Source organism: Prinia subflava, chromosome 10 (assembly GCF_021018805.1).
Source record: "Prinia subflava isolate CZ2003 ecotype Zambia chromosome 10, Cam_Psub_1.2, whole genome shotgun sequence".
In the NCBI taxonomy this organism is placed as follows: Eukaryota; Metazoa; Chordata; class Aves; order Passeriformes; family Cisticolidae; genus Prinia; species Prinia subflava.
In genome coordinates, this window is record NC_086256.1 from 9628473 (window position 1) to 9644906 (window position 16434).

A 16434-nucleotide genomic window follows, 5' to 3' on the forward strand; every position below is an offset into this window, starting at 1 on the left:
TGGTCTTTGTGCCTCACCCCTGTGATCATGAGTCCCAGCCACCAGGTCACTAGCTAGCAGGGGATTCCCTCAGGGGTTGCTGGTAGTTTTTAGAACTCTCCCTGACTCCTTGCCACCTCTTAGTGTTGTTAAGGTGCCTGTGGTGGCTGTTATCTTCTTGGTCAGGGCAGAAGGGGATGTTGCTTCCAGGGGAATTCACATCTGTTACCCCTCTGTCAGCAAAGTAGCTGCTGAGGCATGTCACCCTTTGCTTTTAACTCCCGCGTCAGGCTCTCTGTTTTGTAGCTCATCTGGAGGCACAAGAGACCCGACTTCTTGGCACGGCAGAGCAGTACCAACAGGCTGTCCTAGGCTTTGTGCTCCAGGCTTGCTTTCTTGTGAGTCTACAGTTTTAAGCATTGCATTATAGACACCTCATTTGCTTTGCTGCCCAACAGAGATTATGTCGGGGTTTTGGCACAATTGGATTAAAGTACCAGGCCTGGATAACTTCCATTGGCATTTCAGGAGATTTGCTGTAAGGCAAACCTGTGACATTCATACCTTCCTAAGCTTGCACAACCAGGGCGAGAGCTGCAGTTGAGGTCTTGACCTCAGTTACTTAAGCCCCTTTCTCCCAGGAGCGTTCATCACTTTAATCACAGAGTCCTAAATAATCAGTGGGTAGCCTGTAATTAGGGGGTTGTGTCTTGGACTCCTGCTGCCTGCTCCCGGTGTGCTGAGCACTGCGTATTTTGATTTCCCATTCCCCCAAAGGATGTTTGATCTCAGATTTACACTTTGGAAAATTAAGAAGGGTACGGCACCTCAGTCCCCTGGCAATCTTCCTGCTTTCAGTGGTAGGTGCCTTGCTTTGCCTGAGTATCACAGTGCTGCAGCGATTGACACACTTGATTTAAGAGTTTGATTTATAGACCGATACTCGGGCTGAAAGTCAGCAGTTCCAGGGCTGCATAAATCAGCCTGTCTCTGGGATTAATACTTCCTTATTTATAATTTCGACAGGAGATGGAATTCTTTCCCAATTCTTTACATTTCTTTCAGATGTAATCGACCACCCTGTCCTTTGGTTTAAAGCTATGTGACTTTGCCACAAATAGAGGGAGGGGAAAGTAAGCTGAGTCCAGGAATTGCTGTGCTATAAAAGCTCCATATTGTGTGCTCTTGGACTTTGCTTTCTCCCAGCTTCCTTCAAGCCCACACAAGAGATGGACTTGAGGTTTTTTTGGCTTTCTTCCCCTCCCCCCTGCCTCCATACATACGCTGACCTTTTAGAAAAATAAATAAAAGATAAAGAAGGACCTGGAATGTTGCAGAATGTGTGTACATTTTGCTCTCTGTTGTTTTCTGCTGGGATTAGTTGTTTACAATGGGGGAGAGAGGGAGGGCAGAGGAAGGGAGGTCTGTGGCCTTAACTGAAATTAGTGGCATTTCAGAGTGATCTTGTTAGGTGGTCTGCAGTTTAAAGACCTAAATCCTTGTAATCCCCCCATGCCTCCTTGGCCACTACTCCTTTTGCTCTTGTTCTCTCACTTTCAAAAAAACCCACCCCAAAGTCAGGCTCTGTCTCTCAGATGCAGGCACGTAGCGGACACAGAGACACAGACAGAGGCACACACTCTCTCATATGCTCCCATTTGCACGTTGTACCTGTAGAACAAATTAATGCTTTAGCTACATCTGTTCCCACTACAGGACTGGGCTTGTAAAATGCTCTCTCTAGAATGCAGACACACACTGAATATTTTTATTTATTTTCTGAAAAACACCCAGCTGCCAGACTTTCAGTTTGTGATTACACTTAAAACAAATTCAAATTGAAATTTCAGCCGTAAATCAAATGCCCCAAATTAGTTCCTCTTGTGGGTTTGAACATGCTCTTTGGATTTTAAGGTCAGGAGATATCCGTTTTCACCGTGCTGAAAAGTTTAAAAATATACTACATTTTCAGGGGAAAAAATAAATATGGTTTGCATTATAAAGCAGTACATCAATGTGTGCATATGCACACACACAGCAGAGCTGATGAAGCTGGATGCTGTCAGAGCACCTTTGAGGGCTAATAGCACCTAATTGTTATGGAAGGCAGGCACTGTGGTGGCAGTTTAGCCAAGGGGACTACAGCAGTACCCTGAGATCTGATATTTACCCTGTAAGAGAATAAAAGTTTATTCCTTACTCTTCAACTTGAAAAAAATAGTAAAAATTAAATAAACACACAAAATACTTCTCTTGGCAGGCTTTATAACTTTTTTTTTAAGAAAAAAGGCATTTACAAGTGGTTTCAAAATGGCTGTGTTACATCTGTCAGCGGGTGAAGGGAACACCCACAAATTGTGGTTTTATCTCTTGAAGTTTTGTTCCACTTGAGCAATAAAAGCCGGATTTGCTGCTGGTTTGTGTGATTGGGGTAATCTGAGCGTTGTATAGCTTTAAAACTTCTGCAGTTGGTTGGGTTTATAAGCTTTAAGAAACTCCTGGGGTAGTGGAGTTCTTAGGTTTTGTTTTACCCTGGCACCAGGGAAGGGTTGATTTGCAAGCACCTGGCACAGACAAGTTCATCTTGGTTCCCTGGTCTGTCCCTCCCAAAAAATGGTTTGGCAGGAACCCCCATTATCTTTGATGTTAATGTCATCAGCAGTTTCTTGGTTACAATGCTATTCTTTCTCAGGGAGTTGAAAGCCTATGCTCAAGTAGGCTCTGAACACACATGCAGTATTCTCCAGCCTGAACTCCAGACTGACAGCTTAAATCCCCTCTCTTTTGGGGAATATCCTCCTGCATGAGGGTAATGCTGAGAGGTGTAGTGCACTCACAGCTGCTCTCTTGCTCAGGAGTAGTGATAGATGGTGGGAACCTGAAAGTTTGCAGGGGAAAGCTTTCATCTGACTGGCTCAAAGCAACAGAGGAGGAGGTATGCTGGAGTGCACGTTTTGGATAGAAGCCATTTCAGTGGGAAATGAGCAACTTCTCCCATTCCCTTTGCTAGTCTTGCTGAAAGCTAAGTCAGGGTGGCAGCAGTGGACAGTCCTGCTTCCACTGATCTCTTCCCTAGCCCGGCATAAATGCCAAGTTGCTCTTGCTCTCAGCAACTGCCATTGCACAGGATGATGGCCTGAGCTGCTGTGCAGGCACACGAGGCTATTGGAAAGGAAACAGATCATGACAGTGTGAGAGCAAAGACAGGCAGGGGTCTGCTGTGTATCTTTGCCGCTTTTTATCTTATTAACATGTTAGTAAAAACCTTGCCAAAGCAACCTGAGCTGGTTGCTTGTAGAATAATTGCTCATATTGCGTCCTTATAGGTCAGCAGAGGGGGAGTTTAAGTGATTAAAAGAATAATTGTTCAGAGGGGACAGTCTGTTCATGGGGGGTTGTAACTGTGAACCACTGCAACTGAGGTCCAGTTTTATTGCTTTTACTCCTGCAGAATTAATGGTGGTTTTGTGGGGCAGATGGTTTCTGCTCTGACTCACACAAGCAACAGAATTGTAATATGTTTAATGATAAATCCTTTGTTCTAGATAATAGTGTTGTGTGAGCAGGAAAATACTAAGAATTAATTTTGGGATCAGCAGTCTGGAGTGAGGATCGATGTTTCACACTTCTGAGGACCTCAGCTGACCAGTGCTCCATTCAATACAGAATTGAGGCTCAGGGCTTTGACCTGGTACCAAAACCCCTCTGTTAGTTCAGACTTCAGGCTAACAATTCTGTCCACAAGCCAGCTTGACAGTGCACTGCAGCCATGCTTCACTAGTGCAGAGAGTAGTGGTGGTGCCTGTAACCAAGTTGGGGAATGCAACTCACTGTGCAGAAGGTAATTTAAGCCATAAACTTCTGGTTTTGACAGAGATCAGTTATTGGAGTGGCAATATTCACAGTTATTGTAATATTGTAATATTGTAATATTGACAGAAATACTGAGAAGCAGATATGAGATGCTGTGGTTCAGACTAGGATTAATATTGGGTTATCTAGGGGGAGCAGATTACCTGCATCTCTCCAGGGTTATAGACCTCGCTTATACCTTCTTCACAATCAGGTGGTTTTGATGAATATTAGTATTTTTAGATACATCTCAGCTGTGTTTTCTGTCCTTCAATGACTCCTATCTACCTTTGCACATATGAAAATAAGGAAAGAAATAATTTGATTCACAGCTATTTTCTTTTCTGTAGCCTTGAAAGAAATTACATTTAATGCTATTTAGCACAATTCATCATACTTAGGGACCAGCATTTCAGGAGAGATCACATCACAGATACACAGATCACATCACAGTAAAGACTGACAAGTTCCACCTTACTGGAAGGAGGGGCTCAGAGCAATGTAGTAACTCAGAATCTCTCAGCAGAGCAGTTACAAACCCATTTGTAATAAATTAGAATAAATAAAAAATAAATTAGACTCTGAACTCCTTTCCTCTCTGGACAGTGGGATTGGCAGACATGAAAGCTGATTATTACAGATTCAAATACATTTTGGAATAAGGTGGCTTTTGCTAAAGTTCCATCCTGTGTAGCATTTCAGACTTAGTGGTGTCAAAGGCAACATAAGCGTGAAGATACCCAAAGCAGGTAGTGTAGGTCTAGTGTGGGTTTCATTGGTTTAGTACTGCAGAATAATCATGTTTGGGTGCTTGAATGTAACATGAACAAAGCTAACCAGCTGAGCTATTGATCTGCCCCTTCTCTCAACCTTTTCGTAGTGCCTGGCAAGCTGGAATGTATAAAACTGCTCAGCAAAATTTGCAGAGAAAGACTGGGCTGCTGCTCCTGTTTTTAGCTGGGGAGCTGAGCAGAGAAGCCACCCCCACAGTTATCCAGACTGACTGTGGAAAATACAAGACTTGATCCAGGTCCCAAGTCTTTATTTATTCAGTTAAGTATTTATTCTGTTGAGGAAATGTAGAGGGAAGCTGTTCTAACAGGAGGTAAAACTGCAAACTTTTTTGCAAACCAAATCTGACACCAGGCATTTAAGTTTTTCCAGCAACTGGATGTGAGGATCAAGAGGAGAATGGAGTTTTTGAGAAAAGAGCTGAATTGAACCTACTTGCAGGATCATGTCACAGAATCATTAGATATTCCAGTGGATACCTTTGTTTTTTACCTGTCATTTAAATTATTTTCTTGCTTTGCTTGTGTTTATGTTGTAGGTGCTGTCTTCAGGGCAGTGTTATTTGTCATAATGCTGTGGTAGAGAAGGGTGCAGATATCAAGGACTGTTTGATTGGAAGTGATCAGAGGCTGGAAACCAAAGGTAAGTACAAAAGCTGTATTTACTGTGCATTTGTAATAAATTTCAGAACTTTTTCAGAACTCCTGCTTCTTCATGAAGTGCTAGTAAACTGTGGCAGTTCTACAGTGGGATGCCCTATATTATCAGGATTTTTTTTTCATGGAAAGTACAGCTTCTTGGCATAAGTTCAGGGGCTTGCTCCTCTGAAGTTGGCAGCAAAGCTCTGTTGTTCTTATAAAGAACAAGCTTGGGTGCTGAGACAGTCTTTTCCCAGAGACCACAATTAGATCAGCCTGAGGTTGTCCTCAGCAGAAGGAGCCATTATTTTGACTAGTAATCTCTGTCAGTGACAGGCAAAGCAGGCAAATTATTGATCACACAAACATCCTTCTCTGTAGATGCTCCCAACCCACAGTGCCAGTATGCTCCCATTCCCTTTGCTCCAAGCAAAAGCTCAAGATGGAACATCATATTAGGAGCTGCTGTGCTCAATATGAAATGCAAGGGCAGCTACCTTCAGATCTGCTTTACTGCCATGAAAGTACTACTTTGGGGCTTCAGAAAGGATACAGCTACGTGGCCTTCATTTATACAAAGTTGAGCCAATCCAGTGGGAGTGCGCGTGGTGAGGGCTCGGTGGTAACCGCATGAGTGGAACTGTTGATTTCCTGTCCTAAGAGATAATGGGCAGGAAATGGCTGTTTCAGTGACTGCATCCCAAGCAGAGGCTTTTTAATGAATATTTATGGTTGGGGTTTGGCAGATCCCTGCTCCAGTGTGTGGACTGAGGACAAAAGTGAGTTCCTTTGCAGGCTCCATGTGAAGTTATTTAGTCAGATCAGGATTTATTTGCTTGCTTTGTCTTTGTGGGTGGATTCCCAATTCTAAGTGTCTTGATACAGAGCAGTAATGTAGTATAGCGTAACCTATTGTCAGCTTTGCATATGACAACTATTCCTTAAATTGAAACTAAAAGTAAAAAGGACTTGTGACAGCAAAGTATTGATCTTGCAGTTGCAAGTCTTATACTGTAGGTAACACAGTGAGTGCACTGTGGTCTCGGTCTCTGTGTGGCTGTGTTTACTCATAGCTTTGCCCATCACACCAGTCTGAATTGGTGTCCTTTGTGGGGTTCATTGCCCCCTGTCGTAGACTCATTTAGGTTGGAAAAGTCCTTTTCATATCATCAAGTCCAACCATAAATCTAACACTGCCAAGTCTACCAATAAACTATGTCCCTAAGTGCTGCATCTGCACATCTGCATGAATCACCAGGAGAGATGAATTGGGTCACATTTGGTTGGTAACCTGCAGTGTGAACTATGAGGACACAAGGTGTAGATTTAGCTAGTATTTTAGGAAATAGGAATATATTTGATTTGTTTAGTAGATGATACAAACAGAAATACCACCCTTTGACCTTGATCATAACTACTTCAGAAGTGTCTTCCAGGGTGCAGATCCTAATCTGGTTGATGGTAGTATGAAAACTGGTCTTTCTTCTTGATTGTCCTTGTCATCCTTGTCTCAATATTTTTCAGGGTCTGTAGATGTATTTGCAGGGAGAGTAGCAGAGCTGTACCGATGTGTCATTTGCCTATTCTTGAGAGTCTACTGCTCCCCTCTCCAAAGCTTAAACCCACTTCTTGGGTTAACTAGAGGCTGGGGCCCTCTAGTTAAACTGTTTAGAAATGTATGATTGAGATGAGCAGAGACATATTCAGGTAGATTATAAACACACTGTTGTGCTGAGCAAGAAAAAATAATAAAGCCTCCGTTCATTTTCCTGCCTCAGTTTCCTAACCATTCTAGAATTTCTTTGGGCTGGGGGTCAGGTTTGCCTTGGTGGTCTGGGATCTGTCTGCGAAGTTCATGACTTATTTCCTGCACCATGGAGTCTTTTCAGCCCAGCATGTCTCTTCTGACCTTGACTGGTCCCATAGTAAACTGGGTCTTCTCTTTTTCACTGTGAAAGCATGTCATGACTTCCTTTCCCCTGCCCAAGACTTCCTCTATCTTGTGCCAAGCTTTTGGTGTGGCCCTGTAAGTCTGTTTCTATATTGCCCTCTTCATCAAGACTTTGGCTGTGTTTTTCTGTTTGGTAACTTTTCCTTTTTCAAACTTGAGCCTCCATAGTGGGGTTTAAGAAAAAAACTAGTTCTCTTGGGTAGGAGCCACCTTTTCTTGCAAGCTGATCACCCTTCAGCAGACATAAGCAGTAGCTGCTGGCTGCTGATTCTAGTCTGGGAATTACACATTCCAGTTTCTGGGAGTAGAAACCTCCTCAGCAAAACTCCATACACCTTCCCAGAAACATTAAAAAAATAAAAATATAGCAGTCCCTTATTCCAGAACATCAGCCAGGATTCATCCAAGGTAGAAATATCCCTGAATCATCCTACACAGCCCCAAGCAGGTCCCACAGTTGACTTTGCTGCAGAACTGGCTGTGTACTCCCTGCTCTACCATATGAGTCCTGGCCACACTGCCCAGGCAGCTTGGGGTACAAGAGCTCTTTGAGCCAGTGGTGCACTGACCTCCTTTCATAAAATGAATTCCAGTCCCATGCTAGGAGGATGGCAGGAGAACAGCTACCACAAATGATAGGCAAACGTAACTTAAACCAGCTCTCGTCCTTCTCCTTCTGCAGAATAATATGGGTATATTTAGGGTGGTCCAAATGGTACAGCTGGGAGTAATGGGATTGAATTAAAACACAATTTAGGTTGGCTATCTGGAGCATTTTCCTAACTATGTGGTCTGGTAGGCTGTGGGATAATCTCCCTGGGGACATGGTGGGAGACCTCATCACTTAATAATGGGCTTGGCAAATCTCTGGACACCTAAACAGAGGGAATACTCCAACACTGGTTACAGGGGTAGATCAGAGGCAACCTGGCACTTTCAAACTAAAAAGAAAATTGGAGACACAGAAGTGCAGGTAACTGTCAGTAGCGTTGTCCCAGTCCTGCATTGACCTCAGCCCAGTCACAGAACTGGCCAAAGACAGTATTTTTAAATGTCTCTGTTGAAGTTAAGGTATGGTGTTTTATTTAACTTCTGGATTTGCAAGCCATGCCTCCTGAGAGCCCTACTATTCTCCTACTGCTTTTATTACCATGCCTTGGAAGCATCCACTTTCCTTCCTCTTTGATACTTAAAGGAATTTGCTAGCAGAGAATTAACAGATAGGCATTGTGAAAGCTACCTCACCAGGTAGCAGTTTGAAAAACATGTTGGTACCTCAGAAAATGGCAGTAATTTTTAAATTTTTAGCGGAATAGGAAATGGCAGCATTCTGAAAGAATATCATTGCACAGAGCATTCGGTCACTGTTTTGAAGACAGTTATTAAGTTTAAACTTCAGCTTTTTTGATAAACCTGGTTTTAAAGGGGAGCTCAAAAGCAGCATGTGTTCCGTGAAGTAGGACTAGAGAGAGGGAGTGCTGGTGATGGGGCAGTCGAGGAGTCCCTAAGTACAGCTCCCAAAGGAGTCTCTTGGCAGGATTCAGCTGGGAGAACGATGAACATCTGGTAGTGGTTAGCCAGGAGCAAGCCTATATGGTAAAGCAGCCTAACCCTTCTTCAAGGTAAAGTGGCCTAACCTTTCTTCAAAGCAACACCAGGAACATAGACAGTAAACACTCACACAAAGTATAAAACTAGCAAAATTGGTATAAAATTCACCACCTTATCCCTTGCTTTCATCTCTGTTGTCATTGGGGCAGGGATGTTTTATTTGCATATTTATTGCCAGCATCAGACATGGGGCTCCAAATAGATCTGTGTCCTACCTGGTCCTGACTCCTGCTTCACAGCTCTCCACTATGGCTCTGTCCCAGCACCAGGCTCATCCCCATCCTGGCCTTCTCTTTGATTTTTCTCCTAGTCTTTCTCTCATAGAGACTCTTGTTTTTTCTCTCTTACTTGGTTATTTCCAGACATCCATCTGACACCTCCTCTGGTCTGATCATAGCTGCTATTTCCAGTCCCCTTGCCTAACAGTCCCATGCTCCTTTTTTCATCTGGCACTCATTCCCTGACTACTTTCAGTTGGATTGCATCCCTTTCTCTCATGCCCAGGCAGGCTCATGCTGGCGCAGGAGGGGAATGGTTCTCTACTGAGTGCTCCACTGGTCCATTCAGCTTGGAGGAATCCCAGCCTTCCTCCTGCACTTCCATGGTCAGCAATGCTCACTGCAGTCTCTGGAGCTTTTAGCTGCCCTCCTGAGAACATGTGCAAACTTAGTTTTTTCAAAGACTTATCACATAGCCAAAACTGTGTGGTTGCTCTCAAGAAGAGAAAAAGGCACATATCCAGTAAGGACTGGCTCCCATTTCCAATCATTTTCCAAGTCCTGTTCCAAGCTTGGAGTCCCAGGACTTCTCAATGAAACAGAATAAATTTGTTTTATTTTAATGAGGGCCAAAGAGCAAATTTTTCTCTAATGTCATCCTCTGAAGGGCAGGTACGTTTTATGAAACCTCCACATGTGAATGGGTCCCTGCTTGTGAGGCGGCTTCACATGAGCCAAGATTTAACAGGACAGGGACAGAAGGGAACTGAGAGACTTTCTGATGCTCTCACTGCATTCAAGTAAGGGCGAGCATCTGCTCTTGCAAGATGCTGAGTACCTCCTGGTGCAGTCTTCAGGAACTGAAAACACTTAGCACAACACAGGGTTGGGATCAGAAAGCATGCTGCTGTGCAGATGGGAGTTATGAAAGCTCATGAAGAACAGACACAGACTAAACAGTGCACACATGTATATTGTGCACAGGGGTGCAAAATGAGCTGGAGGTGATGTAGGAATGGTGTGAATTTATAGCAAAACTGAGAGATTGGTAAGATTTCTCCCTGAAGTAGTTTAACTACTGAATGTCCATGACAAAGATGTTCTTGGCAGTTAAAACAGGCATCTCTTAAATAGTTGACATTTTTGTTTCAGCGACTATGCAGTGACTATATTGCTAACTAATCCTAATAAGCCTCCTTTCCAAGTTGTATAAAAATGGTTTATGAGTTCTGGCCTTAGCAGTGGCGTAAAACTTCCCTAGCATATCCATCCAGTGATGCTTTGTCCTCCCTTCTGCTGCTGGGGACTGTCGCACTTGTGCATGCTGGCATTCCCAGCCAGGGAAGTTCGGGCTTCCTGAGTGAGCAGTTAAATGTGCTGCCACATTCACAGCATGCTGATATGAAGTCCACCCATAAGGCAGCAGTTCATAACCTTGTGGAAATATTTTTACATGCTCCACACAGAGAAAATAACCACTTCTGCTCTGCTAGAGCTCAGCCACATGAAAGAGGCAGGAAGGGCACCCCAATGGATGCTGAGAAAGGAAGAGGACTTGTGTCCAGTGCTGTAGGCAAATATGGCATCTCTGCCATCATATCAGGAAGTTAAAATATGGGCAGTCAGACTACTGTTTTGATATCTCTGCTTGCATTTGCTGTGAGGAGGTGATAGCCCATGGGAGCACACTGAGGGATATAATCCAATCCCTTCTCACACACTTTGCTAGGACTCTGTCCCAGTACGAGGACTTCAAGCATGTCCCCCTCCCCAAGGAGCTTGCTATCTTAGGCACATCTCAAGCTCTGGGTCTTCTTTTCCTTTTACTAACTTTTCTTCTAAGACCCTGACTGATCACTTTCCCATACATCTCTCTCCTGTTCCTTCACTCCCTCAATCTATCTGCTCCTAGCCACAGTAAAGTCATCTCTCATTGGGCACTGAATCACTGTTACCTTTACACTCTCAAGACACATCTATTCCCCAGAAGGATTTGAGAGCAAAGGGTTTAATTCTGGTTGAACTATGAAAAAATCCTCAGCTGAACCATGGAGCCACCAGTACTGAGAACTGGTGGTTGTTGGGTGTAAGGCAGAAGTAAGATCTTTACTGCCTGCCTGTTCTGTGGGCTGGAGGCCCCAGCTATGGGCCAGAACTGATCTGCCTGAAGCTACCACCAACCCCAGAGGTGAGCTGCACATCCCACCCTGGGAGCAGCTGGAACACTCAGCTCATGGGGATCATCATTGCTGGGGACTCATGGGCTCAGCTGATGCCTGCACAGTAGTGTGGCTGACCTGGCACTTGGGAGAAATTGTGAGACACACCTGGCCTTTGGGGCCACAGTGCGGTCACCCTGGTCTCCAGTGATCATGTAAGTAAAGTTTGGCTGAGGAGAGAACAGGCCATGACTGGAAAGTCCCACTGCTCTGTAAACACAAACAAATCAGCTCCCATCACCTGCTTCCCTTCTTTATCTGTATATGTAATTTAAAACACCCTCCAGCCTCCCAAAGTCAAGCTTCAGCTGCTTCCCATCCCCTTAAGCCCCTTTAGTTCCTCTCCCCCCGCTAACCTGGCTGCCTTTCCAGAGCCAACCATCACTGCAGAGACAAGTTGCTCTTCTCTCCCACTCTCTGATCCTTTCTGTCCTGGGTGAATGTGGTGGGAACCACCCACAGCGTGTTTTCGTGCATGCGTTTCTGCAGCCACCCCTCCCCCCTGCCTAGTTTTTTAAGTTAAACTATCTCTTGCTTTAAAGAGAGCAAATACACAGCAGTGGCTTTCATCACTGCTGTATAATAGAGCAGTAATTCTGTGCCAGGGACTGTTTTCTATTTTATTTTAAAGGGTTTATAAAACAGTGTATGTAATTGAGTGAGTAAACTGAACGTTTTCTGGAGCCCCTGAGGGCTGAAACTTCGTGGTGGTCCTGGGCCTAGGCCCTAACCCTTTTTTTTCCTCTCTTTTTTTTCCTCCCTTTCCCCTCCTTCCCCTCCTCCTTTACAACCCAGCGTTGCCACCAGCAGCAGCAGCAGCAATCTGTCTGGGGCTAATTGAGCAAACAACAAGGAGATGCTTTCACATGGCTTTTAAAGGAATGCTCCGGCATCCCCTTTCTGTGAGTGGCTTGGCAGGAACCTGCCAGGAAGGCTGGGGAGCGCTGGGTCCGCGGCCCCCAGCCTGCTGGTGGGGTTTGTGCTGGGCTGCGCAGTCATTTCCGCCCCTCTGTTTATTTGCATTACAATTTGTTTTTAGCCAAGCACCAAAAGCTGCTCTGCTCTCTAGCTCGCCTCGTGCGTATGTTTTTAAGGGGCTAGTGTACAGTATATGTAAACAAATGTCTTCCCAAGCAGGAACGCATATATAACGAGTGACAGGTTTTTGATTTATGCTCAGTAAAGTCTCCGTGGACACTCGGTTCAAGCACCCAGGCTGACTTCAGGCTGGGCTGCGTCAGCAAGTTGAAGCAAAGTGCTAATCAGGAGGTTGAATGTGTTGATCAGCTCTGGATTTGCTTAGCACCAGATGCTCCCAATCTGAGAAGATCTAGTTGAACATGATTTAAGGTTGAAGAGTCCAACTCTTAAGGCTTTCTCAAAGTCCTTTCTCTAATCCGTCTTCTTTCTCTGTGGGCTGAATGCATCTGTAACCCTGCCAGTGTCAGATAAAAGGCAGCCTGGTAAGAAATCCCTAATGGGGAGCTGGGGAAGTAGAAAGGGAGCTGAACAGCAAAGCATGTGAGGTACTTCTCCCTCCTCCCCCAGAGTTTCAGGCAGAGTTTCTGCGGGAACTGAGCTTGCTGGTACCAGCCAGAGCCACTGGCAACTGGCAGCCACGTCTGATAATGAAACGCTATCCACAGCTCAGCTCTCTGGCACACACACTGAGTCTGAATTCCCTTCGCTCCACAAGAAGGGCTTTGGGAATGGAAGAGGGAAGCAGGGTGAATCCTTATCTGCCTATTGCATCCCCTTGGGCTGCGGAATGGGGCTTTGTTTCTAGCAAACCCATTCCCTTTATCGCTTAAAAACTTTCTCGTGGATTTTAGACAGGCAGATTCATGTGTTTTCTTTAAGCCTTACAAGAAGAAATCAGTTTGGTGATTTCATATGAGTCTGAGGTAGCAGTGACATACCATGTGTGCCCACTTTGGGGAATCTGGGCCACAGGGATCAAGGAGGAGATGAAACAGGCAGAGGGATGAGAGATGAGGGAATGCAGGCTCCAATTTCCCATGTGGCTTTGGCTGCTTAAGCTCCCTAAACTCACTGCTCCCTCAGTTTCCTCATCTGTAAAACAGGAATTCTCTTACTCACACATTCTCAAAAAGCATTTTGAACTCATCAGGTGTGAAATATAAGACACGATAAGGCTACTGCAAGCATGTCAGTGCAAAATACAAATAGTTGGTACCACCTCTGCAGCAAGCTATGTGACAGGACCCATCCCAGCTCTGCACATTTAGGACCGTGGAGGATGCTGTCTGAAATGAAGCAAGAAGTTTCTTATTAAAAAGTATTCCTACAGATAACCTATATATAGAACCATAAATTGACATGGCTCTCTATAAGCCTAGATGAAGGCATGTTTAATCTGCAGAGGCATAATGTAATTACTCTCACTGGATGGTAGCCAGGGTCTTATTCACATCATAGAAATCAACATGATAGGTAGTCTGCTTGGAGGAGGTTCAGGAATGGAGTCACAGGAGTTGCTACAGGGCCTGTTGAGATATATTGGGAAAGTTGTTGGGGGTGAGGAATGTTATAGCAAGAAATGCTGCAGGTTGGATTTGAGGTACCTTGGCAAGGCTGTGTGGGGTCCAGGACGGGATGAGAGAGGCGCTGAAGGCTGGACTTGGGGCTATTGGCAAGAGCTGTGCTGGAGAAGTTGTGTGGTGCTACCTACATCATGCTTGCACCTGGCACTTGTACAGTCAGCCCCTCATTTTCCTGAGCATTGCATCCACCTCTGATCATCCTGCCCAGAGTGCTGGAGACTGAGCTCTAGGATGTTACTGTGAGGCTCCAGGACTAATTGTCGGTTGACGATAAACACCCTGAGCAAAGAGCCAAATGTCTCAATCTGATGCTGCAGGTGAGAAGCAACCCCTTGGTCTCCTAATTTTAGCCTTCACAAAGAGTCTCTGAAAGGAAGTTGTGTGGCTCACCCATTCTGTCCCTCAGGCTGAGAAGATTCCATATGATCCATATGATTGTGGAGTTGAGGTTGTAGTGAGAAATTATCTTGCCACGGTGCAAAACACCTTGAGGTTTATAGAGCAGAATTTGATCAAACCTTTACTGAAGCAATGGTTTGCATGGTACAAAGGTCTTGAGTTTTAAACCAAGAGAAGCACCATTTTGGCCCAGCCACTTTGGGGATTGCCAGGAATTTCTTCCTTTAGCCAAAGGTGGCATATTTGTTGTTTTGCAGCAGTCTTGCAAGATCCACTCCCCTGAGGGGAGGAGTTTTAGGTGGGTAAATAAAACACAGCTCATCATTTCCATCATCCTTGGCTATCTACCCGCACTACTGTGTAAGGTGTGGGAGACACCAGAGCCTCCACTGGTGTATCCCAGCCCCTCACAGGCCTTGACACTTTATCCCAGACTCCTGAGACAATTGTTATTCCTAATTGCAGGAGGTAAGATGAAGAGCCTAGGGGCATGGGGCACACCACCTGAGGTCTACCTGAATAGGTGTCCAGCTACTGGAGAGCAGTTTAGATTCACCACCTCCCCCATAGTACCCTGAGGACACCCACTTCGAGCACACCAGCTTTGTGTCATGCTCTGAGGCCACATGCTTGGGTTTTTTAGGCACTGGGCTTTCAGTTGCATGTTTTTATTATTTTGGCTTTAGTTCCTTTATTTGCAGTCCTTCCCTGACAAGCTGCTTTTGCATTTTAAAGGGAAGGCTCTTTCAGTAAAGTGCATTAACAGTGCTGGGGCAGGGACTGGCACATTAATGTGTCCACTGGGGCTATGCAAAGCTCCTGGGAACAGGCAAAGGAGTGACCTTGCAGAAATTGCCCCTCTAACAAATTTGCTCCCCAGGAGAGTCAGGTTTAAATTTAGAAAAAAAAAAAAAATCTTGTTTTTAAGCTGCCAGGGCTGAGTTGAGATTGCTGAGAGGATCTCACACTGCCTCGGTGATGGTCCCCTGGTGCTGAGCAGCCCCTTTCTTCCCCAGCCTCCAAGCAGTTTAGTACAGACTCTTTAGGGCCAGGGTGGATTACTGATCTTTAATTTTATGTCTAATCTCCATGTTGGGTGTTGATGGTTCCTTGCCTTGACCTAGGTGTACACCTGTCAGTAGCAGCTGTGACTTCCGTAGGGCCTCTCTTGTTTATTAGTGACACATACATGTGAAAACTCTCATTAGAGAAATCTCCTGATGTTTAGTCAGTTGTTTAGGCTTTCACCATGTGTGTGGGATACTGTTGGAGAGACACTGGAGTCCAGCAAATCCCTGTTTGAGTTCCCCAGAATCTGCTTTTCTCATTTGTTTTAAAGTTGCAAGTTTGAAAAATGCAAGGTCTGAAGCTCTGCTGCAAAACTCAATTGCTCTTCTTTTCCTCCCTCTCTCTTTTCAGCCAAACATGTTAATGAAGTCATTGTGGGCACCGAACAGCTGATGGAGATATAACCCGAGTAGCTTTTAAAGATGATTTTATGGAAGCCAGCAGCAGAACCAGATGTTCAAGCATTGGAAGATCATCTGTACAGATCAGTACTGGCATGGTTTACGCTGTCATTGCTCCTTTCCTGTTCAGCTTTATATTTATGTCTTAATAAAGGAGTATTTGCAGAGCGGAGTGTCCGTCAGCCCCTCCCCCCTCATTGGGATGCGCGGGGTTTGTGCCGGGTGATGTCGGTTCCTGCACGCCCGGCCAATGCACTGTACTTTTCCAGCAGAAGGGAGAGCGGGGACCACACAGACTGTGCCCACTCCAAAGAATGACTTAGCCACCCTCCCTGCCGTGTAAACCACGTCCCTGCAGTCCTGCACCACCGTCCCTGAGCCTGGGAGGAACTGCTCGGGATGCTGCTTGTGCATCTCATCAGCACAGCAGGAGGACAGTGAGAACAGCGGCAGCGCCGGCCGCTCTTTGCAGCCCGGCAGCTTCGCCAGCCTCCTCCTCCTCACTGTCTCTCATGATGGTGCCCCACAGCACAGAAGTGTTTAATCTGTGCCTCTTCTCCTCTGTAATGCAGTCGAAGAGTTTGGCACCAATTTCCATCAGGGCTGAGTTTGGTCTGATACTTTGAAATCCTGCCCAAGAGCAAGTATGTGAGGGCTGGTGGAGCATGAAGGAGGCATGAGGTGTAAACAGTGGGTAGTCCCTGCCTTATTGTGATGGTTCCTCCTGTCAGTCCACTGTTCC

At 45.3% G+C, this 16434-nt stretch overlaps 1 protein-coding gene across 1 annotated transcript in view; it reads left to right on the forward strand.

Moving 5' to 3' along the window:
* The window catches only part of EIF2B3 (eukaryotic translation initiation factor 2B subunit gamma), a 99007-nt gene extending 83148 nt beyond the window's left edge, over positions 1-15859 (forward strand). The window contains exons 10-11 of the mRNA XM_063407211.1: positions 5162-5265; positions 15643-15859. Coding sequence (XP_063263281.1) covers positions 5162-5265; positions 15643-15695 — 157 coding nt within the window. The 3' untranslated portion in view covers positions 15696-15859. The remainder of the gene's footprint in view (positions 1-5161; positions 5266-15642) is intronic.
* The last annotated feature ends 575 nt before the right edge of the window (positions 15860-16434 follow it).